Source organism: Budorcas taxicolor, chromosome 11 (genome assembly GCF_023091745.1).
Source record: "Budorcas taxicolor isolate Tak-1 chromosome 11, Takin1.1, whole genome shotgun sequence".
NCBI lineage: Eukaryota > Metazoa > Chordata > Mammalia > Artiodactyla > Bovidae > Budorcas > Budorcas taxicolor.
Genome location: NC_068920.1, coordinates 88,988,505 through 89,015,872, shown reverse-complemented (window position 1 = coordinate 89,015,872; position 27,368 = coordinate 88,988,505). Strand labels below are relative to the sequence as shown.

The 27,368-nt window shown below is 42.3% G+C and overlaps 1 protein-coding gene across 1 annotated transcript in view; it reads left to right on the top strand.

Annotated features, from left to right (window-relative positions):
* The window catches only part of STPG4 (sperm-tail PG-rich repeat containing 4), a 35,037-nt gene extending 8,280 nt beyond the window's left edge, over positions 1–26,757 (top strand). The window contains 5 exon segments of the mRNA XM_052648238.1: positions 7,287–7,351; positions 7,563–7,617; positions 23,032–23,136; positions 26,636–26,735; positions 26,738–26,757. Of these exon segments, the coding sequence (XP_052504198.1) occupies positions 7,287–7,351; positions 7,563–7,617; positions 23,032–23,136; positions 26,636–26,735; positions 26,738–26,757 (345 nt within the window).
* The last annotated feature ends 611 nt before the right edge of the window (positions 26,758–27,368 follow it).

The window sequence follows — 27,368 nt, the reverse complement described above, 5'->3', positions numbered from 1 at the left end:
GGGTGGAGAAACCTGGTGGGCTACAGTCCATGGGGTTGCAAAGAGTTGGACACGATTGAGTGACTAAGCATACCTCCCAGTTGCAACAACCAAAACTGTCTTCAGACATTGTTCAAATGTCCCCTGGGGAAGGAGGGAAGTAAAAAAAAAAAAAAATTTGATTGAGAACTTCTAGGTTTACTCTTTGTAACAGTGGGTGTGATCTCTGAGTGGCTCTTTTCAAGGCCAGCAGGTTGATGGTGAACTGGCTTCATCTGTGACCTCAACTCTTGTGTCTCCCCTCATTCTGGTCCTGACCAATGGCCTCTTCCAGGCTGCTTCTTGACTTTGCTACTCCCAATCCAACCTCATGTCTTTGCAACGGATCTTCCTTCATCTAGAATGCTCTTATCACAGATATCCATGTGACTTATTCCCTCTCCATCTTCAAATCTTTGTTCAAGGGTCACTTTCTCAATGAGCTTCATTTAAATTGGCCATCTGACACCCCGACCTTTCCTGCCCTCCTCTTTTGTTTCCTAAGAACCTAGAGCCATCAGTATACTATATAATTTATTTACAGTTTGCATTTATTATTTGTTGTCTGCCTCCTCCCATGAGAGTAAAGCTTTATGATGGCCTGAATACTTATCTGTTTTGTTCACTGTTAACATTTTTGCCTCTAGAATAGTGTCTGATTGGTTAATATTTGTTGAATGCATGGAATGAATTGATTGCTTGTATTTCTGAAATCCGACTGGGCCTTCATCATTTTGTTTCCCTGGATGTGTGATTATCTTTGACTGTGCATTGTTCATTGCCCCTGAAAGGTTGTTTCCTTGGATTCCCTAAGATGAAAGTGTTTTTCCTTCAGAGAAAGTTTGTTTTTGGTTTCTGCTAATATTTAGGGTGGTGCCACTTGAAATACACTGCTTATATATTCTTGGGTCACTCTAGTGATGGGAATTTGGACCAGAATCCATGAAAGGAACCAGCCCACGGTCATACTCTTTCAAGGATGGGTTTCTCCCTGTTGTCTCAGTTCTGCGTAGCACCAAGACATCTCTTGCTGTACTCCCCTTAGCACTGGGGTGAGGTGGGAGGGTGGCTTTCAGGAAACTCCCTTTTGGGCCTCCAGTTTCTGTGGGTAGGACTCCCACCAGATCACCATCATCGATGATCCAAGCTTTGGCCTCTGGATTCTTCTAGGGCTCTAAAGTTCACTCAAATCCAGGTCTGTTCCTCTGCTGAGTTTAGTCTGGACCAGCTTAAATCCTTTGAGCAAAACTAGGCCATTTGTATCTCTGGTTTCTTGCTATCTCTTGGTTTTTGTTGCTCAGTTGCTCAGTTGTGTCTGACTCTCTTGCGACCCCATGGACTATAGCCCTCCGGGCTCCTCAGTCCCTGGGACTCTCCAGGCAAGAAGCTGGAGTGCGTTGCCATGCCCTTCTCCAGGGGATCTTCCTGACCCAGGGATAGAACCTGAGTCTCTGATGTCTCCTGTCTTGGCAGGTGGATTCTTTACCACTAGCGCCACCTGGGAAGCCCATCTCTTGGTGTAGGGATCTTATATTCCTTATGACTTTATTATCAGTTTCATATCTCGTTAAAAGCTCTTGTTTATTTTGTATATTTTGTCCCTCATTTCTAGTAGTTGTCTACAGTGGGAAGGTTCATCATCCAAATAACCTAGCCTGCCATTAGCAGAAACCAGAACTTTTCTTTTTCCTTTGAAATATATTTTGAATTTTTTCCATGCATCATGATGCAAAGAAATGGAAAGATATCCCATGTTCATTGTTCAGAAGAGTTAATATAGTTGAAATGTCTGTACTACCCAAACCAATCTATAGATTTAATATAATACCTGTCAAAACACCCATGAATTTTTTTTTTTACATAACTAGAACATAATCCTACAATTTATATAGAACCACAAAAGACCTTGAATAGTGAAAGCAATCTTGAGGCAAAACAACAAAGCCAGAGTTATCACCCTCTCTGATTTCAAACTATACTACAAAGTTACAGTGATCAAAACAGTATAGTAATGGCATAGATAAATGGGACAGAATAGAGAGCCCAGAAATAAAACCATGCCTTTACGGTTAATTAAGTTACAACAAAGGATGCAAGAATATACAGTGGGAAAAAGACTGTGTCTTTAGTATTGATGCTGGGAAAACTGGACAACCACGTGTGAAAGAATGAAATTAGAGCATTTTCCTCCGTCATCCTAATGAGTAGGGTTGGCTCTTTTAATTTACCCCAATTTTCTGACCTTGGAGTTGGTACAACACAACTGAAATACATATCCACACTAATAGCTTCCTGTCTTTTTCTGTGACTCCAAGCTACTGCAGGATTTCTGAGTGCCTAATCAGCATGGATTGAAACATTGATTAACTAGGAGTAGCTGTTTTTATGGGCATATTGTCTAGATTCTCTGAGCCTTACATTACAAGTGAGGAATGAAGAAGCATAGGTAGGAATTAGAGTAAAATGTACTTACTGTATATAAATGCATGCATGCAAACATGCTTTACATATATGGACAAGGGAGCCCTCCAGATAGCTTGCAACATGTTCAGCGAAGAACAGAGAAGCAATCTCTTATGTAAGGCAGCTGAGTATTTAAGACTTCCTGGAAAAGTCTTAGTCCTCCCGCAGCTATATTGAATAGCAAAGAGTGGCCAATGCCAAGTAAAGCAGGACAAATAAAGAAGCTATGGATAACCAGTATTCCTTTCTAGAGTAAGGCTAAGAGTTTTTCCATGATTGCTTCATTGAAAAAAATCTTAGGCAATTGCTGAGTATAGATGAATGAAGAGTGGCTTTAAAGTTTTTTTCCCCCTCACCTTTCAGTTCTCTTTCTTCCTTCTCCTCCTGTATATGTGTATATAAGGTGCCTGAGTGGGAGAGAGAGGGGGCAGAGAGCAAGGAGCATGAAGCATGCATTCACAGTGTAAAGTAAGTAGAAAGCAAACACCTGTGTCATCGTCATCAAAATCAAGAAGTAGAATGCTGTGCCCCCCAAGAAAGCCCCCTGCTTAAAATACATTTCTATGCTTCCAGCATATAAGAATAATAATAAATACCTATGTTCCCTAGATGTTTATTCTGTCAAGTGAGCAATTAACAATGCACAGGTGCATTAGGACATTGTGTCTATTTCATCATAAAATTTGTATTTACTGTTCTTATCACTGAATCCACAGAAAATGCCTCTGCAGTCAAAATTCTGTATTAATATAAGAAAGATAGCTGTAGGATCAGATACAGTAGGTGAACTTACATGAGGCAGATAACACCAGGATATGAACGTCTCGTTTCCAACAAGAGCAGTATTGTATTTTTAAATCTGATTTTAAATTAATAGGGGTGGAAGAAGAGTGTCTGTTTTGAGACGGATTCAACTCCTCCCTGCCAACTCCTTGAACACAGGAAGTTCCCATCTGTCTTCCCCTGGCTTCTCATTCTCTTTCTTTTTCTCCATCCCTCCCTTCACAGAGCCAGTTTACCAGTTCTATACTTACCAGTTCCTAACTCTCCCTTACTTCTCTTACTCTGGGCTGACATCCACAGACCCAGGAATAATGGAGCTATCCAGGTAGTTTATAACAAGTTTCACAATGGGCAGAGAGACAGTCTGTTCTACAATGTTCTTCCTTCTTAGGATCTCCCCCTTGCCCCGCTCAAGGAAGTCTTACCTTTCTTTAAAGCATACTCAAATCTTGCTGTCTTTACCATCTTTATATCACCCAGTTAGATTTATTTATTTCTCCCCCCAACCCAGCTTTACTGAGGTATAACTGACAAATAAAATTGAACATATTTAAGGTGTACAACATGATTTGATATATGTATAAATTGTGAAATGATTACCACTGTCAAGTTAATTAACACATCGATCACCTCACACAGTTACCATTGTGTGTGTGTGTGTGTGATAAAAACACATAAGATGTACTCTCCCAGCAATTCTCAAGTGTACAATACAGTATTATTAACTGTAGTCACTGTGCTGTGCATTAGATCTCCAGAACTTATTTATCTTATAATAAAGTTTGTATTTTGACCAACATTTCTCTATTTCCGCCATCTGTCAGCTCCTGGAACCACCATTTTACCCTGTGTTTCTATGAGTACAACCCTTTCATATTCCACACATCAGTGTTACAAAATGGTATTCGTCTTCCTCTGTTTGGCTTATTCGACTTAGAATAGTGCTCTCCAGGTTCATCCATGTTGTTGCAAATGCTAGGGTTTCCTTTTTTTTTAACGGCTGAACAACATAATATATACAGTAAGGGGCTATATATCACATTTTCATTACCCATTCAACCGTGGATGGACACCTAGTTTATTTCCATAGCTCGGTTGTCGTGAATAATGCCGCAGTGAATGTACACTGAAGATATCTCTTCCAAATATGGATTTTGTTTCCTTTGGATATATACCCAGAAGTGGGACTGCTGGATGATATGGTAGTTTTGTTTTTGATTTTTGAGGAATCTCCATACTGTTTTCCATAATGGCCATACCATTTTATATTTCCACCAAAGTGCACAGTTCAGTTCAGTCACTCACTCGTGTCCGACTCTTTGCGAGCCCATGAACTGCAGCACGCCAGGCCTCCCTGTCCATCACCAACTCCCAGAGTCTACCCAAACTCATGTCCATTGAGTCGGTGATGCCATCCAACCATCTCATCCTCTGTCGTCCCCATCTCCTCTTACTCTCAATCTTGAAAATCATCAGGGTCTTTTCAAATGAGTCAGCTCTTCACATCAGGTGGCCAAAGTATTGGAGTTTCAGCTTCAACATCAGTCCTTCCAATGAATACTCAGGACTGATCTCCTTTAGGATGGAGTGGTTGGATATCCTTGCAGTCCAACGAACTCTCAAGAGTCTTCTCCAATACCATAGTTCAAAAGCATCAATTCTTCGGCACTCAGCTTTCTTTATAGTCCAACTCTCACATCTATACATGACTACTGGAAAAACCGTAGCATTGACTAGACAAACCTTTGTTGGCAAAGTAATGTCTCTGCTTTTTAATATGCTGTCTAGTGGTCATGTATGGATGTGAGAGTTGGACTGTGAAGAAGGCTGAGCGTCAAAGAACTGATGCTTTTGAACTGTGGTGTTGGAGAAGACTCTTGAGAGTCCCTTGGACTGCAAGGAGATCCAACCAGTCTATTCGGAAGGAGATCAGCCCTGGGATTTCTTTGGAGGGAATGATGCTGAAGCTGAAACTCCAGTACTTTGGCCACCTCATGCAAAGAGCTGACTCATTGGAAAAGACTCTGATGCTGGGAGGGATTGGGGGCAGGAGGAGAAGGGGATGACAGAGGATGAGATGGCTGGATGGCATCACTGACTCGATGGACGTGAGTCTGAGTGAACTCCGGGAGTTGGTGATGGACAGGGAGGCCTGGCGTGCTGCTATTCATGGGGTCGCAGAGAGTCGGACATGACTGAGCGACTGAACTGAACTGAACTGAGGGGGTGACTTCACTTTCACTTTTCACTTTCATGCATTGGAGAAGGAAATGGCAACCCACTCCAGTGTTCTTGCCTGGAGAATCCCAGGGACGGGGGAGCCTGGTGGGCTGCCGTCTCTGGGGTCACAAAGAGTCGGACATGACTGAAGTGACTTAGCAGCAGCAGCAGCAGCATGTTACACTTAAGCATTCAGTAATTTTGAAGGGTCTAATTTTGTTTTTTGCACATGGATCTCCAGTCTCCCAGATACCATTTATTGAAGAGACTATAGCTTCCTTATTGTGTATTCTTGGTGCCCTTGTCAAAGATTAGTTGGCTATTTCTGTCTGGATTTATTTCTGGGCTCTGTATTTTGTTCCATTAGTCTATGTGTCTGTTTTTATGCTAGTAACATACTGTTTTGATTACCATAGCTCTGCAGTATAGTTTGAAATCAGAATGTGTGATATCTTCAGCTTTGTTCTTTCTCAAGATTGCTTTGATTATCTGGGGCCCTTTGTGGTTCTATGTTGATTTTAGAGTTATTTCTTCTATATCTTTGAAAAAATGCTGTTTTATGATAGGGACTGCACTGAATCTGTAGATTGCTTTGGATAATTTAGATATTTTAACAGTATTAATTCTTTGAATCCATAACCATGGTATATCTTTCCATTTATTTGTGTCTTCAGCTTCTTTCATCAGTGTCTGATACTTTTCAGTGTACAGATCTTCCATCTCCTTAGTCAGGTTTATTCCTAACTACGTTACATTTTTGATGCTATTGTAAATGAGCTTGTTTTCTTAATTTTTTTTAGATAGTTCATTATTAGTATATAAACTCAACTGATTTCTGTGTTGTTTTTGTATCCTGCAGCTTTACTGATTTTGTCATTAGTTCAAACAGTTTTTTGGTGGGGTTCTTTGTTGTTTAGTTGCTAAGTTGTGAACCCATGGACTCTTTTGTGAACCCATGGACTGTGGCTCACCAGTCTCCTCTGTCCACGTGATTTCCCAAGCAAGAATACTGGAGTGGGTTGCCATTTCCTTCTCCAGGGGATCTTCCCAACCCAGGGATCAACCCTGTATGTCTGTATTGGCAGGCAGATTCTTTACCACTGAGTCACCTGGGAAGCCGGGAGTCCTTTAGAGTATTTTATATGTAAGATCATGTCATCTGCAAACAAGGACAATTTTACTACTTCCTTTACAATTTGGATACCTTTTATTTCTTTTTCTTGCAGAATTACTCGCTAGGACTTCCAGTACTATGTTGAATAGGAATGGAGACTTAGGCACCCCTATTCTGTTCCTGGACTCAGAGGAACAGCTTTTCACCACTGAGCATGTGATATTAGCTATGCGTCACCCAGTTGGGTTAATCTCTCTCTACCCCCAGATGTCCAGTCTTTAACTTTTAGTATTGGTTATAGTGTTTTATGTTAGAATTGTTTATGTATTATGAGAACATGGCCTGTATTTCCCGCCACTCCTTGCAGTTCTTTACCAGCAGAGCAGGCTCACTGTTTTGTGGTCGATTGGATTTGTTGAATCAAGTATACTTAAAATGTGATTAATTGTACAACATTTTTCTACATACCACTGCAGGCGTACTGTCATAAAATTCACCACGTAAAGCGAGTATCTGTTAAGTGTTTTTAAGCTCTACCTTTGAAAATATACCTTTTCCATTCTTAAAGTAGAAAATAAATGATACAATGTTGGTATGGTCATAAAATAAATTATATGAACGATAGATAACAAAGTGAGTTTGGGACCTCTGTTAATCTTTTATTGGTGTCCTTGTCTGTTCTGTGTAGTCAGTTAAGCTTTCGCCAGGGCAATACGAGCTGCTTCCTCCACCAGTTCCCAAGCAAGCTTCCAGGTAACTAAGTACTGATTAAGTTGCTTTTACTAATTTCACTCATGCCTTTCTATTTACATACTTAACAGCCAACACTAATGACTTTTAAACCTCATTTATGCCCATTATATTCAGATTAGCATTTTAAAATATTTAATAAGAATATGTTAAAGATCCTTACATTTAAAAATATGTTTGGAAAATCGTATCTTTTTTTTTTTTTTTAATATAGGAGCTTCGTATTTCGTTCTACGGTTCAAAGGTTTCCAACAGGCTGCTTCACTCCTGTAAGTATATTGATAGACCATAAACTCATGATGAATTTGATATTTAAAATAGGCAGTGATTCCTTTTGAGATGTCAAGATTAACATTTCACTCATCATAGTAGAAAGGCAATGAATGATTAATGTGTTGATTCAAGATATACTTAAAATATATCTGAAGATACACTGGGGGTGGCAATGTAAGTAACACATTTGTAAAGTTATAGAAGAAAAGTAAAGGCTCTTTTACTTTCTTTAGCTCTTGATTCACATGACTTCTTATTGAGGTCATCCCTAGTCACTTGTTCAGAATTCCCTGTCCCCCTTTCTTGGTTTGTCTTTCTTCATAGTGCTCATCGCCATCTGATACACTGCATCTAAAAGTTTACTTACCACGTTTTCATCTGTCTCCCCGCAGAACGCAAACGTCACAAAGGGGGGGATTTTTGTCTGTTCTTGCCTTGTATACTGAGCATCTAGGAAAATGGCTCACACAGAGTGCATAGTATTTGTTGAATTAATTATTAAAACCATCAGAGATATTCAGTAGATCACTGTATTATTAATAAGAAAGAAAAGTATACCTAGTTTCTTTCTTTTCAAAAATGTAAAAATTCTTTCCTGTTTCTAAAAACTTTCAAATATGTGTACATGTGTTTGATAAAAATTAACTATTTTAGATAAGTAATCAGTAGGATGCCAAAAAATAAAAAGGGAAGAATGAGAAACTATGAAGTTATTTCAGGGTGTTTGGATGGACTTTAGTTATTTATTTGTAACTAGAAACTTAGCAGTGTGAGGGGGGAGACATACAGTGAACATCTGAAAGAGGAGCTGAGATGACTGAACTGAGCTCAAAAACAGGCTCCAGAATACATAAGATCTCTATATTTGATAAAGAAAGTATGACAACTCAGTAGGAGAGATATTTTATGCTAGATGATTAAATAACTTGTAAATATTAGACTCTTCCTACCACATACAGTGAATTCCATATTGAATAAAGAATTAAATACTTTTGAACTATAAAACTAGAAGAACATATATTAGCATATATTTAATTTTGGGCTTCCAGGTGGTGCTAGTGGTAAAGAACCTGCTTGCCAATACAGGAGGCATAAGAGATGTGGGTTTGATCCCTGGGTCGGGAAGATCCTCCGGAGGAGGGCATGGCAAGCCAGTCCAGTATTCTTGCCTGGAGAATCGTATGGACAGAAGAGCCTGGTGGGCTACAGTCCACAGGGTCGCAGAGTTGGACATGGCTAAAATGACTTAACATTTTAACACAGACACATACACAGACATATTTAATTTTAGGATAAGGCAGATTTTCTGAGACAACAGAAATGGGTGGATTGCAAAGGAAAAGAAGCCTCAGGTTTGTTACATAAAATTTTGAATTTTTTGTACACCCGGAAACAAACTGTAAACAAAGTAGGCAAATGCAAATTAGGAAAAGTATTTTCAACATACATGGCAGATAAATAGTTAATGGCTTATCTTAAATTCTGTTAATAATTTATAGGAAATAGAAAAGTAAAACAGATAAAGACAGTGAATAGACCATTTGTAAATAAGAAATTCAGGTATCCAATAAAGATGAAAAAATTTTGGTCTCACTAATACTTAAGTGTGGGAAACTGAAAAGCTGACTGAGGGACTTCCCTGGTGGTCTAGGGGGGTTAAAAAATCTTTTTAAATCAAAGTATAGCTGATTTACAGGCTTCCCTGGTACCAGGGAAGAATCTGCCTGCAATGCAGGAGACCCCAGTTCGATCCCTGGGTTGGGAAGATCCCCTGGAGAAGGGAATGGGTACCCACTCCAGTATTCTTGGGCTTCCCTTGTGGCTCAGCTGGTAAAGAATCCGCCTGCAGTGTAGGGGAGCTGGTTTTAATCCCTGGGTTGAGAAGATGCCCTGGAGGAGGGAATGGGTACCCACTCCAGTATTCTGGCCTAGAGAATTCCACGGACAAGGAGCCTGGCAGGCTACATAGTCCATGGAGTTGCTACGAGTCAGATGCAACTTTCACTTCATTTGATTTACAATATTGTGTTAGTTTCAGGTGTACAGCAAAGTGATTCCATTATATATATGTATTTTTTCAGATTATTTTCCATTATGGGTTATTGTAAGATATTGAATATAGTCCCTGGCTATACAGTAAATCCTGTTGCTTATATGTTTTATGTGTAGTATTAGTAGTTTATATCTATTAATCCTGTATGTCTTAATTTACCCTCCGTCTCTCCCCTTTGGATAACCGTCCGTTTCCTGTGTTTTTGTTTTGTATATAGATTCACTTGTATTATTTTTTTGATTCTACATGTAAGAATCTAAATACATATCATATGTATTTGTCTTTCTCTTTCTAACTTACTTCACTTAGTATGATAATCTCTAGGTCCATCCATGTTGCTGCAAATGGCAGGATTTCATTTTTTATGACTAAATAATACTCCACTGTATTTCTATCACATCTACTTTATCCAGTTTCTGTTGATGGGCACTTGAGTTGTTTCCATGTTTGGCTGTTGTCAGTACTGCTGCTATGAAAATTGGGGTGTGTGTATCCTTTCAAATTAGAGTTTTCCTCTTTTCCAGGTAAATGCCAAGGAATGGGGTTGCTAGATCATATGGTAACACAGTTTTAGGGTTTTTTTTCCTTTAAGTAAGACGTGACTTTATTGCTAAATAATTGCTCAGTGATTATCTACAGAGTACTAAAGAATGAGATCTAATGAATTTGCAAATTGTTATCAAAGTATACATTAGAGTCATTGTCCCATGTTTTCCCATGAGTCTATTTAAATATTGAAAACGCCTTTTTCAAAATAGATATCCGAAGAATTTGCTGATTTACTGTTTGCCAAGCATTCTGCTAGGCATTTTTAAAAAATTTTCTCTATTTTTAATTGGAGGATACTTGCTCTACCATATTGTGTGGGTTTCTGCCGTACATCAGCATGAGTCAGCCATAGGTGTTCTGTATGTCCCCTCCCTCTGGAGCCACTCGCCCGCCTCCCATGCTGTCCCGCCTCTCTAGGTGGTCACAGAGCGCCAGGTTTGAGCTCCCTGCGTTGGGTGGTAACTCCCCACTGGCCGTCTGTTTGCGTATGGTAATATGTGCATCTCAGCGCTGCTCTCTCCATTCGTCCCCCCTCTCCCCCTGCTGTGCCCATGAGTCTGTTCTCCGTGTCTGCGTCTCCACTGCTGCCCTGCAGATGAGTTCAGCAGTACCATCTTTCTAGATTCCATATATATGTGTTAATATACGATGTTTGTTTTTCTCTTTCTGACTGACTTCACTCTGTATAATAGCCTCTAGGTTCATCTCCCTTGTTAGAACTGACTCAAATGTGTTCCTTTTTATGGCTGAGTAATTGTGTATATGTACCACAGCTTCTTTATCCATTCATCTGTCAGTGGACATCTAGGTTGCTTCCGTGTCCTGGTTATTGTAAATAGTGCTGTGATGAGCACTGGCACACGTGTCTTTTTCGATTATGGTTTCATGAGGGTATATGCCTCGTAGTGGGATTGTTGGGTCATACGGTAGCTGTAGTCCTAGTGTTTTAAGGACTCTCCATACTATGCTCCATAGTGGCTGTATCAATTTATTTTCCCACCAACAATGCAGGAGTGTTTCCTTTTCTCCATATCCTCTCCAGTCTTAATTGTTTATAGATTTTTTGATGATGGCCGTTCTGACTGGTGTGAGGTGATACCTCATTATGGTTTCGATTTACATTTCTCTAATAATGAGGTGGTTGGATGGCATCACCACGTCATCCACGTGATGTTGGGTGACATCATCATGTCAATGGACTTGAGTCTGAGCAAGCTCCAGGAGTTGGTGATGGACAGGGAAGCCTGGCGTGCTGCAGTCTATGGAGTCGCAAAGAGTCGGGCACGACTGGGCGACTGACCTGCACTGAGCAATGAGTGATGTTGAACATCTTTTCATGTGTTTATTAGACATCTGTATGTCTTCTGTGGAGTATTTTTAGTTTCTGAAGGCACCTGCAGACTGTTCTCCATAGTGCCTGTACCAATTTACATTCCCCCCAGCACCGTAGGAGGCTTCTCTTCTCCACACCCTCTCTAGCATTTATTATTTGTAGACTTTTTGGTGATGGTCTTTCTGACCAGTGTGAGGTGATACCTTGTGCTTTTGGTTTGGAGCTTCTAATAATTAGAGATGCTGAGCATCTTTTCATGTGCCTGTTGGCCGGCTGTATGTCTGGAGGTTCTCTCAATTCCTGTTTTCAGTAAAGGTCCCTGTCTTCCCATCCCCTGGGATCCTGGATCCAGATCTATGGCTCAATCTCTTCAGAAATGAAACCTTTCATCTCCTACAGGGATGAGGAAAGGGCAGCTGCCTGACTGCTGAAAGTAGGTAAGTAGGGACCTAGAGAAAAGAGCTCAGTCAACCCTGCTGCACTTCACTGATGCTTAAGGCCTGAAATTCCTGAGCTTTTCTTGGATTCTGTGGAGGAAAGCAGCCCACTTCTCATCAGCAGGCCCTCTCCATGCACCAGGCTTCAGCTTTCTCCACCCTGCCACGTCAAGGACCATTCCTCCAAACTGCTTCACGTTCTCTCAATATACATGATCTCTGTTGACTGTTATCTCTTCTCTTGATTGTATGTGTGTGTATATATGTGTGTATAGCGGTGTGTGTGTCTGGGTGGAAGAGGTAGTTGTGCCTTTTTATTTGACAAGGGAGGAGTGATAATAAATGCATTGGCTTTGGCAGTAAGCGGTCAAGACAGTTCCCTTACCCTCACACACTGGGTGATATTATATTTCCTTTGAAATGCATGCTTTCAATGAATGCCATGAGTTGAATAATGATTTGTTTATTATTAGTAAACAGTTAAAATTGAATGGGTTTTAGTCCAAGTTAGGCAGCAGGCATCCTGAAGGGTAAGCAGCCTGGTATGTGAAATAGCACAAAGCTGTTGGTTCTGACAGCTTTTGCCTTTGTTCTCATTGCTTTCTATGGAAGAGAAGGTTTTTGGAGATCCTTATTCTGCCATTTTCATTGATGTCACCTCATCCATCCCGTTTTATAAATAAAAGTGACTCACAGCTTGGAACATCCTGTCCTTCACCAAAGTGAAAAGAATACTTTCATGGAAAAGGTTCCAAGATATAGAATTAGCCCAGGGCCGTGATTCATGTCTGTCCTAAACATGCATTCCCAGAGCAGACTTGTGGGTTTAGTTTAGATCCACAAACTGGTAAACGGCGGAGAGCAAACTGCTTTGATCCCAATGGTGGGAGATTGTGGCACTCGGTGTGAAGAAATGATGGTTGCTAGGAGAATATCATCCCAGATGTTCTGGAAATCAATGCCTTGATCCTTAGTATTACATTAATTTACACCTCTACCAGCAGTTAAAAGAGTATCCATTTCAAGAAATCTGTATAAATCTTGTTTAGCATTGTTAATTTGATAGTAAAAGAATGATATCTCATTATTTTAATTTAATCCATAGGATCTGAGGCTACACATTCTAATTATTTGTTAGCTAGTTCCTTGTGGCTTTTCTTGCACACTTTCTGGTCACATTCTTCCCCTAGTTATCTACTAGGTGGAGTCACAACATTTTCTTTTTAAGGTTTTTTTGGTGTGGACCATTTTTGAAGTCTTTATTGAATTTGTTACAGTATTGCTTCTGTTTTATGTCTCCTTTTTTTTTGGCATGTGGGATCCATGACCCGGGATCGCACCCCTTGCACTGGAAGGCTTTTTTAAAAGTTTTATTGATTTCTTTTTGGCTGTGCTGGATCTTCATTGCTGTGCGCGGGGTCTAGTTGCGGGGAACAGGAGCTGCTCTCTAGTTGTGGTATGTGAGCTTGTCGCTGTGGCTTCTCTTGTTGGAGCGTATATTGGCTCTAGAGTGCAGGCTCAGTAGTTGTGTGAAAGGGTTGCCTTGTGACACGTGGAATCTTCCTGTACCAGGGATTGAACCTGTGTCTCCTGAATTGGCAGGCAGATTCCTAATCACTGGACCACCAGGGAAGTTCCTAACATTCTTTTTTTGTTGCTTTGTATACACTCTATAGTGAAGAAATAGTAATGCTTGCATTTGCTGAAGTTTTTCAGGAATTTTAGCTTTTACTTTTGTGTTTTCATATTTACACAAGTTTAAAATGTAAAATGTTTATATCGTCAGATCAGAGTTTGTAATTACCTTCTGGAACGTAAGTTCCATGAAAGAAGGGGCTGTCTTATTCACTGATGCCCCCAGCTCCTAGTACAGTGCTTCAAAAATGTGCTGAATCAACAAACGACATCTTTGTATCCTTTCCTTTTCCATTTCTCCCTTAAAAATTTAAAAAATTCCCTCCAGAGATATAATGTCACTTGTAGTTCTCTTCAGTTTTGGGGGGCATTTTTTTTTAAACAAATGTATCACTCTTTTAAAATGTATTATGTGTAAGATCACAGTGTCACTTGAGCCCTCTTGACTTAGGACAGGTTGCCTCACCACTGGTACACATGAAACCTACAGTCACCAGAAATCTGACCTGCAGATCAGGTGCAAAACAGCATGACGACGTACAGACATTCACTGAGTCACTTTAAACCCTTTAGAGAATAAGGCAAATTATAAAAGGTGGATACTTACAAGTATATCTCCTCCTCCTTTCATTCCATCATCTGTGAAAACCAGCTCGTTGAAATGTGTCAATCATTTATACCTAGAATCCCCAGGGGCAGCCTATCAAAAGAATGAAGAACCAGGTGAAAAGGTGGCAGGTCACTACGCCATTTTTTAGTTGTAAAAAGGACAGTTACTTTGAATTTTAAAATACTTTAGGATCTTATGTGCCTGAAAGCCCCTCCATGTGGACAAGCCATTAGCACTTGTTAAAACACACAGCCTTTTCGTTTACGTCAGAAATTCCGTAGATGAATTTACACGTTGTCCCAGAGGTGTAGGTGCCTCTCAGGAGAGGCGGTCGCAAAGGGATTTGGAACCCTGTTGGAAGATGGTTTCTAATCTTTAGATTACCAATATAAGGTTGTATACTTACTGGATACTTCAGTTATTGATGAAATAATAATAATAATTGATTGTGGCTGGGGCGGATGCATGCATGCTCAGCCATGTTTGACTCTTTGCCACCTGGATCAGTAGAATTGCTTTGTGTGTAGGAAAGACTGAGGGGAATGTTTGCGTGAGCATTTTGCAATAGACACCAGAAGCTATGTTCTACCAAAAGTAAAAAGGGCCCTTTTGTACTCACACAAAAAAATTGTATTTGGAAACTTGTACCAGTCACCATTTCCTTTTAGCACCATGATAATAATGACCAAGTCCTGCAGATCCCAAGATCCAATGCAAACACACAGTTCCCTCATAGCAAGTTTTTTTTTTTTCTTGGCTGCATGGCAGGCATGTGAGATCTTTATTTCCCCAACTAGTGATTGAATCTGCACCCCTTGCAGTGGAAGCATGAAGTCTTAACCATTGGACTACCAGGGAAGTCCCCAGGATTTTTTCCAAGAGTAGAAAACAAACTGCAACAAACCATAGTCATTCTTACCCAAGCAAAGCAGACAAAGTAGAACTTGCCATTTGCAGTTTCTCCTCCCCTCATCCGTCCCTTTAATTCTTGACCTGCAGAAAAATTGCATGAACTTTGTTCCCTCCTGAATGCATTTCACAGTTTGGGCGTTAAGGATGGCAGATATTCTGCACAACTTCTTTGAACATATAGGGAATACTGATGACTTTATTTAATACTCCCATTAAGGTAAGGAGGAGTAAGGAAGATTTTGTTTTTCCAAGTCTGTTTTCCCCAGTATCTATGAACCATAGCATCAGTGCTTTTCTAGTCTCTTGCTGGTGGAAGTATACAGAATACAACCCCTTGCAAAGCCACCAAAGTATTGAGCCACCAAAACTGTTTATATCTTTCAGCCAATTAATTTCATTGTTTGAAAACTCTCCTAAAGTAATAATTTATTTACAATAATATTCATCTATGCAAAGAATATCAAGGGATTGTTTATAATAGCAAGATGATGAGATAGCAACAATTTCATAGCTAGGAGAAGGAAATAATTTTAAAAGAATATTACATATCTACACAGAGGAATATTTTACAGCCATTAAAATAATTACTGTTAACATTATAAAATAGCACCAGAAATGTTTATGAACTAACTTAGCAATCTCCAGCCTTTTTGGCACCAAGGACCAGTTTCATGGAAGGCGGTTTTTCCAAGGAATGGGTGTGGAGCAGGGGAGATCCCTGATCTCATGCATAATGAAAAAATGCAGGTTGCAGTTTGGTATATCTATCATGATGAAAGTCATGTAAGAAAAGTTATGTTATTAAAAACAGGAAATGCAGCAAAATGCTTTTAGTGGCTATGCTGAGATGTTGTGATTAAGGGTGGGTGTTTGCTTCCTTTCTCTCTTTTGCATTGCTATTATAATCTTTCAAAATACAATTTTTAAAAGTCAGAAAAATAGTTTGAAGAAAGGAGCCATGGAAATGGTCAACATAAATATATTTTGTTACTTTAATAAAGATAATGCCATTACTGCTACTTAATTAGGACTCGGTCATTCATATGATTTGGGACTTCCAACAGTGATTTGCTGAGCAGATTCTTTTCAATTATTTCTCACAGTTGCATATAAAATGAAAAATGAGAGATACGCATCTTTCCTGGCAGTAGAAATAAAATCTTACAATGTCAAATGAAAAAAATGGGTTTCTTTTATTTGATGTCAGAAGTATTCAAGAGGTTTCTGTATTTCTTAAAACCTGACAAGCCTATAAAGAATAGGAAAAGATCAGATAAACAGGAAAGAGTCTGTCCAGACACAAATGAGTGTTATGTGATTTATCTGTCTTAGTCGCATTTGACAGAAGTTTGAAGAAGGGAGAGCAGATTCACGGCATACTCTCTGCATTAAAACTAACATTATGGGGACTTCCCTGGTGGCCCAGTGGTTAGCACTTCGCCTTCCAATACAGGGGGTGGGGGTTTGATTCCTTGTTGGGGAGCTAAAGTCCCACATGCTTCACAGCCAAAACACTAAAACATAAAACAGAAACAATACTGTTACAGACTCCATAAAGACTTAAAAATGGTCCACATCAAGAAACCTTTTTAAAAAAAGTACTAGCATTATGAAAGAATGCTGAACCATTTCAGTTATTTCTGCAATTAAGGAATTAATTTGATTAAAAACTCAGCTTAAAATCCCGTGAGGAGTAGAAAAATAATTAGTAAACATGGTCACATTGAAAAAAAGCCAAATAGATGTCTGTTTGAATGGAATCTGAAAGTTAAGATGATTAAAACAGGCCCCAGTGTCAGTGTTCTCAAAGAGTTCACTTGTAGGTAACATTTTTGAAAAAATCAGTTCAGTTCAGTTCAGTCGCTCAGTTGTGTCCAACTCTTTGCAAGCCCATGGACCACAGCACGCCAGGCCACCCTGTCCATCACCAACTCCTGGAGTTTACCCAAACTCGTATCCATTGAGTCGGTGATACCATCCAACCATCTCATCCTCTGTTGTCCCCTTCTTCTCCTGGCTTCAGTCTTTCCCAGCATCAGGGTCTTTTCAAATGAGTCAGCTCTTCACATCAGGTGGCCAAAGTATTGGAGTTTCAGCTTCAACATCAGTCCTTCCAATGAATACTCAGGATTAATCTCCTTTAGGATGGAGATCTCCTTTAGGTTGGATCTCCTTGCAGTCCAAGGGACTCTCCAGAGTCTTCTCCAATACCACAGTTCAAAAGCATCAATTCTTCAGCGCTCAGACTTCTTTATGATCCAACTCTCACATCCATACACAACTACTGGAAAAACCATAACTTTGACTATACAGACCTTTGTTGGCAGAGTAATGTCTCTGCTTTTTAATATGCTGTCTAGATTGGTCATAACTTTCCTTCCAAGGAGTAAGCGTCTTTTAATTTCATGGCTGCAGTCACCATCTGCAGTGATTTTGGAGCCCAAAAAATAAAGTCAGCCACTGTTTCCACTGTCTCCCTATTTACTTGCCATGAAGGGATGGGGCCAGATGCCATGATCTTAGTTTTCTGAATGTTGAGTTTTAATCCACCTTTTTCACTCTCCTCTTTCACTTTCATCAAGAGGTTCTTTAGTTCTTCTTCACTTTCTGGCATAAGGGTGGTGTCATCTGCATATCTGAGGTTATTGATATTTCTCCCGGCAGTCTTGATTCCAGCTTGTGCTTCATCCAGCCCAGCGTTTCTCATGATCTATTCTGCATATAAGTTAAATAAAGTGAAAATGAAGTTGCTCAGTTGTGTCTGACTCTTTGCGACTCCATGGACTGTAGCCCACCAGGCTCCTCCATCCATGGAATTTTCTAGGCAGGAGTCCTGGAGTGGGTTGCCATTTCCTTCTCCAGGGGATCAGCAGGGTGACGATATACAGCCTTGACATACTCCTTTTCCTATTTGGAACCAGTCTGTGTTCCATGTCCAGTCCTGACTGTTGCTTTCTGACCTGCATACAGAAAAATATAACCTTTCAAATATAACTACAGATGTACTAGGGCTTTTTAAGAAGTATGGAGCTTTAGAGATACCATCAATTCTTCAAATTTACTTTCATTTGTTTATTGGACTGTGCTGGGTCTTAGTTGCAGCACGTGAGATCAGGGTTTGAACCTGGGCCCCCTACATTGGGAGTACAGAGTCCTAGCCACTGGACCACCAGGGAAGTCCCAGTACTGTCAATTCTTAATTTCACAAACGTGGATAACTTTTGGCCCCCGCCAAGTTTACTTCTACCCTAGCCACCAGCATACTTGTCTCCTTTCTCCTCTGAACCTTTAGACGTATTCTTACGGAATTCTAGAGTTTCCTGAGTTGGATACACCCTGCCACATGCCTCCTCCTGAATTCCCACAGAGGCATGTCCAGCTCCTCTATGTGCCCTCTCCCCTCCTTGCTGGGGCACCTCTTTTCTTCTGGGCAGTGTGGTCCAGTTATCACACCATCCACCCCACCAAATTTGGGTGAGATCATCTTTACCACCATGTCTAGTAATTTCAGTTTATGTTGTGTATTTCTTGTGTTTTGCATGTGTGTGTGTGTATATATATATATATAGACATTTGGGGCTATACATTTTATTTTATCTCTAACTTTTTCTCTTTTCAAGTATGATTCATTGAAAATTGTTTGTGCCTAGGATCAGTAGAGACAGACCATGTGCTCTTTCTAGGTTCCCTTTAGCTTTATGACTTTAAAAGGAAAATAGCTTAAAACTAAGTACTGACACCTCCCAGCACCAAGAAGCATTGGATTAGGGTCCGTTGTAATGACCGTATCTTAACTTATTATATCTGGCTGTTGCTGTTCAGTCTCTAAATTGCGTCCAACTCTGCGTCCCCATGGATTACAGCACACCAGGCTTCCCTGTCCTTCACTACCTCCCTGAGTTTGTTCAAACTCATGTCTATTGCATCAGTGATACGTCCCACCATTTCATCCTCTGTCACCCCCTTCTCCTCCTGCCTTCAATCTGTCCCAGCATCAGGGTCTTTTCCAATGAGTCAGCTCTTTGAATCAGGTGGCCCAAGTATTGGAGCTTCACCTTCAGCGTCAGTCCCTTCCAATGAATATTCAGGATTGATTTCCTTTAGGATTGACTGGTTTGATCTCCTTGCTGCCCAAGGGACTCTCAAGAGTCTTCAGCACCCCAGTTCAAAAGCATAAATTCTTCTGCACTCACCTTATTTATGGTCCAACTCTCACATCAGTACATGACTACTGGAAAAACTATAGCTTTGACTATATGGACCTTTGTCAGCAAAGTGATGTCTCTGCTTTTTAATAAGCTGAATAGGTTTGTCATCACTTTCCTTCTAAGGAGCAAGCGTCTTATAATTTTGTGGCTACAGTCAGGAGTGACCCTATTTCCAGACAAGGTCACACTATGAGATACTGTGAACTCCAAATCCGCAGGTCTTAAGAATTTTGAGGGAACATCATTCAGCATTCAGCATAATGAAACACACCTAAAACTCAGAGGATTTATAGATTTTTGGAGAACTTAATTCAGTACACATCTTGGGATAACTTCATCTACCCTCACATATCTACCTTTCAGAGGTACCTGGCACCTTTCGGTTCCTGAGCAGTGTTGTATACACAAGCCAGTCCCATCTTCTCAGCCCTGGAGAGTTGGAGGTGGTGGTGGCAAAGCTTTAGCAGATGCCTGCAATGGTACTGAGCATTATGGTGCATGGAACTGGAACCAAATAAGTCAAGAAGTTCAAGATCAAGGCCATAGTATGTCTTCATACCATATGTCCATTTCTCTTCACATTCAGAGCCATCGTGGACCAAGCTCTCTTCTCTCCTTTCAGCTCTTCCCACTCTGCCCACCATCCTCAGATGCGGCAGAAGCAGGAACTCTGTTGAAGCTGCTTCCCACCCATTGCAGGACCCTGGCCTGATCATTACTTCTCACTTAGAACAGGATTCCTGTGGCTTCTGGAATTAGAACTTGGGCCTGCATCAACTTCCTTAATGTTCCCCACTTAAGAGGTCCCCTGTGACACATGGGGCGGGGGGGAATAGCATGCAGTAATTTCTTTCTGTCCCAAGTCAGATGGCCAAGCACATGCAGGAAGGCCACTGGATGGCATGGGCACATATCAGGGCTTTGCCAGGCCTGGCACCTGGACTCTCAAGCAGCTCATGATGTAGAAGCTTAAAAGTGAAAGCCACATGAGGCTTGTGGGGAAAGGGCAGTGTTCACAGTGTTTCTTAGCCATCCCACAGATGGATGGATGGGCTGTCAAAGGCATGGAGTCAGTGGTGACACCCTCAGCAGCATCTTTTGCCCCAGCTGCCACTCCAGCTTGAGAACTTGCATTTATTATGGCCAAACCAAGGGGACTCTGGGCAAACCATTCCTGTCCAGACTCCCCTGACTTTCTATCCTGTGTGCTTATGGTGGCTCAGACTTCTCTAGTGAAGAAGCCTTGCCCTGACAGCGGTCTCTGTCCCACAGATGCATCAGGTTGAAGACACTGCTGTTTCATCTCTCTGCCGTGAGTTGTAAAATGATGAGACACAGCCCTTGATTATCAGACTTGTGCTTGGCTGATAATAACAGACTTCATTTGTGGCGGATAATTGAGAATGGCACCTCTAATTGTGCTGCTGTGCCACAGAAGGAAAACAGGGTTTTGAAAGCCTTGCTCTTAAATCGTGCAGAGGGGCCACATTTGGGTGCTTATTCGGCCAAATCCATTGGGCTAACCTGTGGCTCAGTCTCATGTGTTACAAGGATCTTGCGGGATACATTTCTGTTCTAATCTTTCTGCTCATTTTATCTTTTTTCCCTACCCCCTTTTTCACTTACCCAATTCCCATATTCATTTATCTATGCATTAAGTATAACTTCTTTTCTTATTTCGAGAACACTTTCAAGTCCATCATAGAAAAATTAGAAGCAGCCAATAAGCAAAAAAAAAAAAAAAAAATTATTTTTACTCAGCATCTCACCACCTGGAGAAAACTGCTGTCGGTGAACATTCCATTCCCAGTTTTTTAATGCACATTTTTTAAAGCTTGTATTGTTCACTTAACAATATTTGGGAGCATTCACTTAATGATATTTGAGAGTAGACTTTATGTCCATAGACATTCATCAGCTTATATGGCTGGATGGAAGAATCATAATTTATTTAACCAGGCACACGTCATTAGTCATTTCTTTCATTTCTGATTTTTCAACTCTTAGAAACAATGTTGTAGGGAATGTCTTTGTGACCAAATATTTGTACACATTCTCAATTGTTTTCTTAGGAAGAATTCCTAAAAATGGAATTGCTGGGTCAAAATAACAAATATATATTGTCTTTAACTTTGTATTGTGAAAACTTCAAATATATATACCACATAGAACTTGCATGTACTCACCCATTCAAAAATGCCCAGCTCTTGGCCAGTCTACACCCCCACCTACTTCCCCTAGTTCCTGCGTCATTCAGAGACAGATCTAAAACATCATGCCAGAAAGATTTTTTTTTCTGTCAAATAGCACTGGTATTTGAAAATGAGAGAGGAAAAGAAGTGAATTGCTAGAAAGGAAAAAAAGGTTAACATTTTCTCTACATTATCTACTGTGGCGTTTGGGCTGTACTCATTTTCCTGCCATATCTGGGCTCAGGACTCATTATTTGTCTTCTGGATTCCTGCAACAATCAGGAGTAACCAGACTCCTTTTTTCTTTCTCTCCCTTTGGATAGGTATATGTGTTTTTAAGCTGTTTCAAGCTTGCCAAATTATGCTTCAGAAAGGCTAATCAAATTAACAGTTCTGCCAGAGTCATGTAGGAATATCCGCACTGTGGATAAAGTTTTGGTTTCTTGGGAATTAACTGGAGGTTAGGACTTAGGGCTTTCACTGCGGTGGCGCAGGTTCAGTGCCTTCTCTGGGAACCAAGATCCTGCAAGCTAAGTTGTGCGTGCCCTGAGCTCCAGCCCCCACCCCCCTTCCCCCCCACCCCCGCAAAAGGTCTTGGCTTCTCCCTCCCTTCTTCCTTTTTCCTTCCTTTATCTCTTTCTTTCTTTCCTGACCCCACAAAAGTATATCTCATTGTTCTTTTAATTAGAACTTCAGTTCAGTTCAGTCGCTCAGTCATGTCCGACTCTTTGCAACCCCCTGAATCACAGCACGCCAGTCCTCCCTGTCCATCACCAACTCCCAGAGTCCACTCAAACCCATGTCCATTGAGTTGATGATGCCATCCAACCATCTCATCCTCTGTCGTCCCCTTCTCCTGCCCTCAGTCTTTCCCAGCATCAGGGTCTTTTCCAGTGAGTTTGTTATTAATGACCTTAGAGCTCCGCCCCCCTCACTTGAGGTTTCCTCACTGTCTTTCCTCTCTGTGAGTTGCCTTTTGCTAACTTTTCTACTGAGCTGTTTGTCTTTTTAAAATTGTGTCAATCTACGTATGTTAATCTCATGGCATTGTACGTAGGGCAGTGAATTGCTAGGAATACTTTTTGGGGGGACTAAGAGAACATATGCTGCATTTGTGTGAAGGAATAAGTGTGTTTTATAAAACTAACAGCTCAGAGCAGTAAGTCACCATCAGCAAAGGGACAAGAATGCAGTGAGACCTGCTGGTGTGGGCAGGGGGCCTGGGAGAGGGGAGACTTTCACATGTCATTTCCTCTGCAGTCTTCACAGTCATCCACAAGGCAGGTAAAGCAGGAAAAGTGGGTATTATTCCCACAGTGCCTAGTGCCAGGGGAGACCTTAACAAGATCTTCCATGTCCCAATCCAGGGATTTTTCTACCATATCACTCTGATTCATATGTTTATTCATAAAAGACAAGTAAAGCATCAAAATATATCAGCTATCACTATTTATGAAACAAAAACTTTTTTTTTCCTACAGCATGAAGGCCCAGGACCAGGTCATTATGACTTGAAAATACCTTCAGCAAGTTCTGTAACTTCTTGTTTTCAGTCCAGAGTACCTCGATTCTTGCCTGCCTGTTCAGTAAGTGTCCTAAAAGACAGACACAGTTGTAGGTTTTGTGGCTGATGTGGGGGGTGGAGTGGGCATTGCGAATGGGATGGGGGCAGAAGAGTTATATACAATTCTGGTGTGCAAGTGTGTGTGCTAAGTCGCTTTAGTTGTGTCCTACTTATTGTGACCCTGTGGACTCTAGTCCACCAGGCTCGTCTGTCCAGGGGATTCTCCAGGCGTGAATACTAGAGTGGGTTGCCATGCCCTCCTCCAGGGGACCTTCTCAAACCAGGGATCAAACCTGCGTCTCTTATGTCTCCTGCATTGGCAGGCAGGTTCTTTACCGCTGGCACCACCTGGGAAGCCCCACAGTTCTAGTATATATACATTAAGATTGCTCGATAAGGCAGCAGAGTATCGAGCTCACTAGATAAGCCCTCAGCCAGCTTCAGGCTCAAAGTGACTCCAGGCCCAAAGACCATGAATTATGAGTCCAGCTGAGAACAGCCAGCACAGTGATTAGCCATCAACATTATGTCCTGGCTGCTTTGTGGGGAAACCCCTCTAACGAATAGAGGCCCGCAGTGGGCCCGTACAGAACTGCCCTGCTCTCTGTGTGTGCCTTCTGGGAACAAAGTCACAGCAGAAACATTATCTTTGAACCAAAGGAGACCATTGAGTCCTGACCCATCACCCTGCCCCCAAGGACTCAGGACAGACAGGAAAGAGGCTCAAGTCCATGGAGATATACACGGAGGTAGATTCTGGGAGGGTGTGAGCGCCTCGGAGGCCTGCTGCTGCTGCTGCTAAGTTGCTTCACTCGTGTCCGACTGTGCGACCCCATAGACGGCAGCCCACCAGGCTGCCCCGTCCCTGGGATTCTCCAGGCAGGAACACTGGAGTGGGTTGCCATTTCCTTCTCCAGTGCATGAAAGTGAAAAGTGAAAGTGAAGTCGCTCAGTTGTGTGCGACTGTTAGTGACCCCATGGACTGCAGCTTTCCAGGCTCCTCCACCCATGGGATTTTCCAGGCAAGAGTACTGGAGTGGGGCGCCATTGCCTTCTCCGTCAGAGGCCTAGAGGAGACCAAGAAAGATGGCGGAAGCACAACATGGAGCTTATGAAAGTGGCTTGGGTTGTTTGTTTAATTATTTAAAGTTTTCATTCCTGTGGCCTTGTTGTTCCTCAGTCTGAAAGTTCCCCAGACTCACTGGTTTGTAGCCTGATTGGAGGTGTTAGTTGGGTCTTTCTCTGGAGGAAGACTGGGGAGGCCTCACCAGAAAGACTTCCTGGTAGCTCAGACAGTAAAGCGTCTGTCTACAATGTGGGAGACCTGGGTTCAATCCCTGGGTTGGGAAGTTCCCTGGAGAAGGAAATAGCAGCCCACTCCAGTACTCTTGCCTAGAAAATCCCATGAGCGGAGGAGCCTGGTGTCCATGGGGTCACAAAGAGTTGGACACGACTGAGCGACTTCACTTTTCACCGGAAAGACTAAAAGCAGACAGACAGCTGGAGGCTAGTGGTTCCCTCCAGCAGCTCCTCACACCCTAGTGGCATGATCACGATCCAAACAGATTTTCATCCAAGCTCACGCGGCTGAGCTTCTTCAGGAAGTTGGAGTCTTGCTAACCAAAATCCCAAGAGACTGATGGAGAAGCCGGAAGGTGGTGGTATTCCTTTACAAGTGTCCAGCAAGGGGGCTGGTGTCTGGAGCCACTGCTCCGTGGAGCGTCTCCCCTAGTAGGAAACTCGGAAGGAGGCCAAAAAACAGTGGATTATGCTTGGTAGCAGTGACATCAGGGCTGGGGGACAGAGCCGGATGTTCTCAAGGTCTGAGGACTGCGGCCGGCAGCTTCCTGAAGGATGGCCTTTCGGGGTCCAGGCCCCCGAACCTCCTGTTCAGGCACTGGCCTTCCTGGACTCCACACACAGGCAGCTTCCTCATTAAGAGCACTAATAAGGGCTTCAGCTTCCTTTGACGTCTGGCCAGGACTTGATTAGATTCCCAAGCTGCCCCTTTGCATTTGGCCAGGGAAACATCCTGTCATTTAAAGCAGCTTCTGCAGGCAGCTGATCTCATGCACCCTGGGCTGACCGCTCTGGTAATCTTGTTTGTACTCTCACTGCTTCCTGCAGAGATAGCAAACTGCAGGGAAGGATGGCAGTGACAAGCTGGTGATAATAGGGACTCATAATAGTGGTAGTAACTGGTGTGTGGAGCGGTACTTGCTGCCAGCCTGGCAGGTGCTGTCTGTCCCTGGGGGTCCCCGTGAACCTCAAAACCTCATTTGATGGGTGAGGAGTAAGAACCATGTGTCATATCGAGCCGTTCATGATAGGACTAGGACTTGAATCCAGGCCTGTCTGACATTAAGACCTTTTCCTTAACCATACATAGAGGTACCGTTGTCTCTCTAAGATAAAATTTTGGGGGTATTCAAGAATATTGCGTGCACCTCAGCATAGACAACACTGACATGAGAATGACATTCATTGGCATCTTACCATGACATAAGAGGAGCTTTGTTTAAATAATTTGTTGAATAATTTTTCAAGAGTCATGTATGGGTGTGAGAGTTGGACTGTAAAGAGAGCTGAGTGCTGAAGAGTTGATGCTTTTGAACGGTCATGTTGGAGAAGGCTCTTGTCAGTTCCTTAGACAGCAAGGAGATCAAACCAGTCAATCGTACAGGAAATAAGTCCGGAATATTCATTGGAAGGACTGATGCTGAAGCTGAAATTCCAATACTTTGGCCACCTGATACGAAAAACTGACTCATTGGAAAATACCCTGATGCTGGGACAGATTGAAGGCAGGAGGAGAAGGGGATGACAGGGGATGAGATGGTTGGATGGCATCACCGACTCGATGGACATGAGTTTGAGCGAACTCTGGGAGTTGGTGATGGACAGGGAGGCCTGGTGTGCTGCAGTCCATGGGGTTGCGAAGAATCAGACATGACTAAACTGAACTGAATTTTTCAAGCATTTCATCAAAATGAAAACAGGGCTTTTCAAAATCAGAACTCACCCATCCCTTGAGCTTGAGGTCCACGCGCCTTGGTGGTGCTGCACGTCACTCTGTACTGGGGAAGATGATGGGAACGCAGGAGTTTGGGCTTCTGAGGTCAACTGTTCAGGTTCAGAATCCATCCTCTCAGACCCATGACCACTAGCGTGAAGTCACTGGGGGCGCTTGGATTCGCAGGGATGGGGTGCCCCAAAGAGAGTATGTCCTGAGGTGTGGGGGAGAGTGAGCCCACCTCCCCTGGGCTGTCGCTTGCTTGTCTGACCTTCTCTCAGCACCTCTGCAGCCTTGTGGAGAGCTGGGGACAGGAGCAGGCCTCCTGGGACAGGGGCCGAGGACAGGCTCCAGTTCTTAGGTGCACAGGCCTCAGCCCAGACCAGTGCAGCCCTCGTCTCCCTCTGTGGGGGTTTGCCAGCCACGCCTGAGTCCACAGCCAAGCTCAGGAGGCTCTAGGTTCTGGTGTCACTATATCATCATTTCCTGTTCTCTGCTGTGTTTTCAGAAAACCCCGGGCCCAGGAGCATATACAGCTTCAGCGCAATTCCCCAAGCAGCCCCGCACCATAGCCAAAATGGGCCGAGAACACAGCCTTTTCTTCAATAACACAATTGGCTTTTAAAATAAATAAACCCCACCTTGGCCCTAAGCAACTCTTGAGTTTTACTAAGTTCTATTTTGTCTCCTCTTTAGGAGAGTTTGACCACAGACCATATTCGATTGCCTGGCCTGACTGCCCAGCCCACTTATCTGGAATAGTTCCAGCAAAACGTCCAGTTCCCTCTCAGAAGTCTCCTGGTTTGAACAGTAAATTATATGCTCTCTCTGTGTATTGTCAGAGGCTGTGTCCCCAGAGGCTGGGTCCCTGGACTGCTCTCACAGCACCTGGACGGGCCCTGAGATGTCCGCTGGGCTCTGTGCCGCCTTGGGCTCTCTAGCTGAGTCTCCCCTGCACTGAGGTTGTCATTCCTCATGGACTCCTGGACGCTTCAACAAGGGCCATCCTGAACTTGACGGGAACCCAATAGTTTTTTCTCTATCTCATCTCCCTGAAAAGAACAGTATTGCTTCAGCCTGATGAGCATTTGTGGTTTCAAGTTAACAAAAATATTTTGACGATATGCTCCAGGCAAAGCGCTGTGCTGGGGGTGGGGAGTGGGGGTGAAGACAAAGATGAACGAAGCATGTGACTGAATTTAGGGTGGGTTAAAGGGGAGACAAAGCCAGAAAGGTAGTTT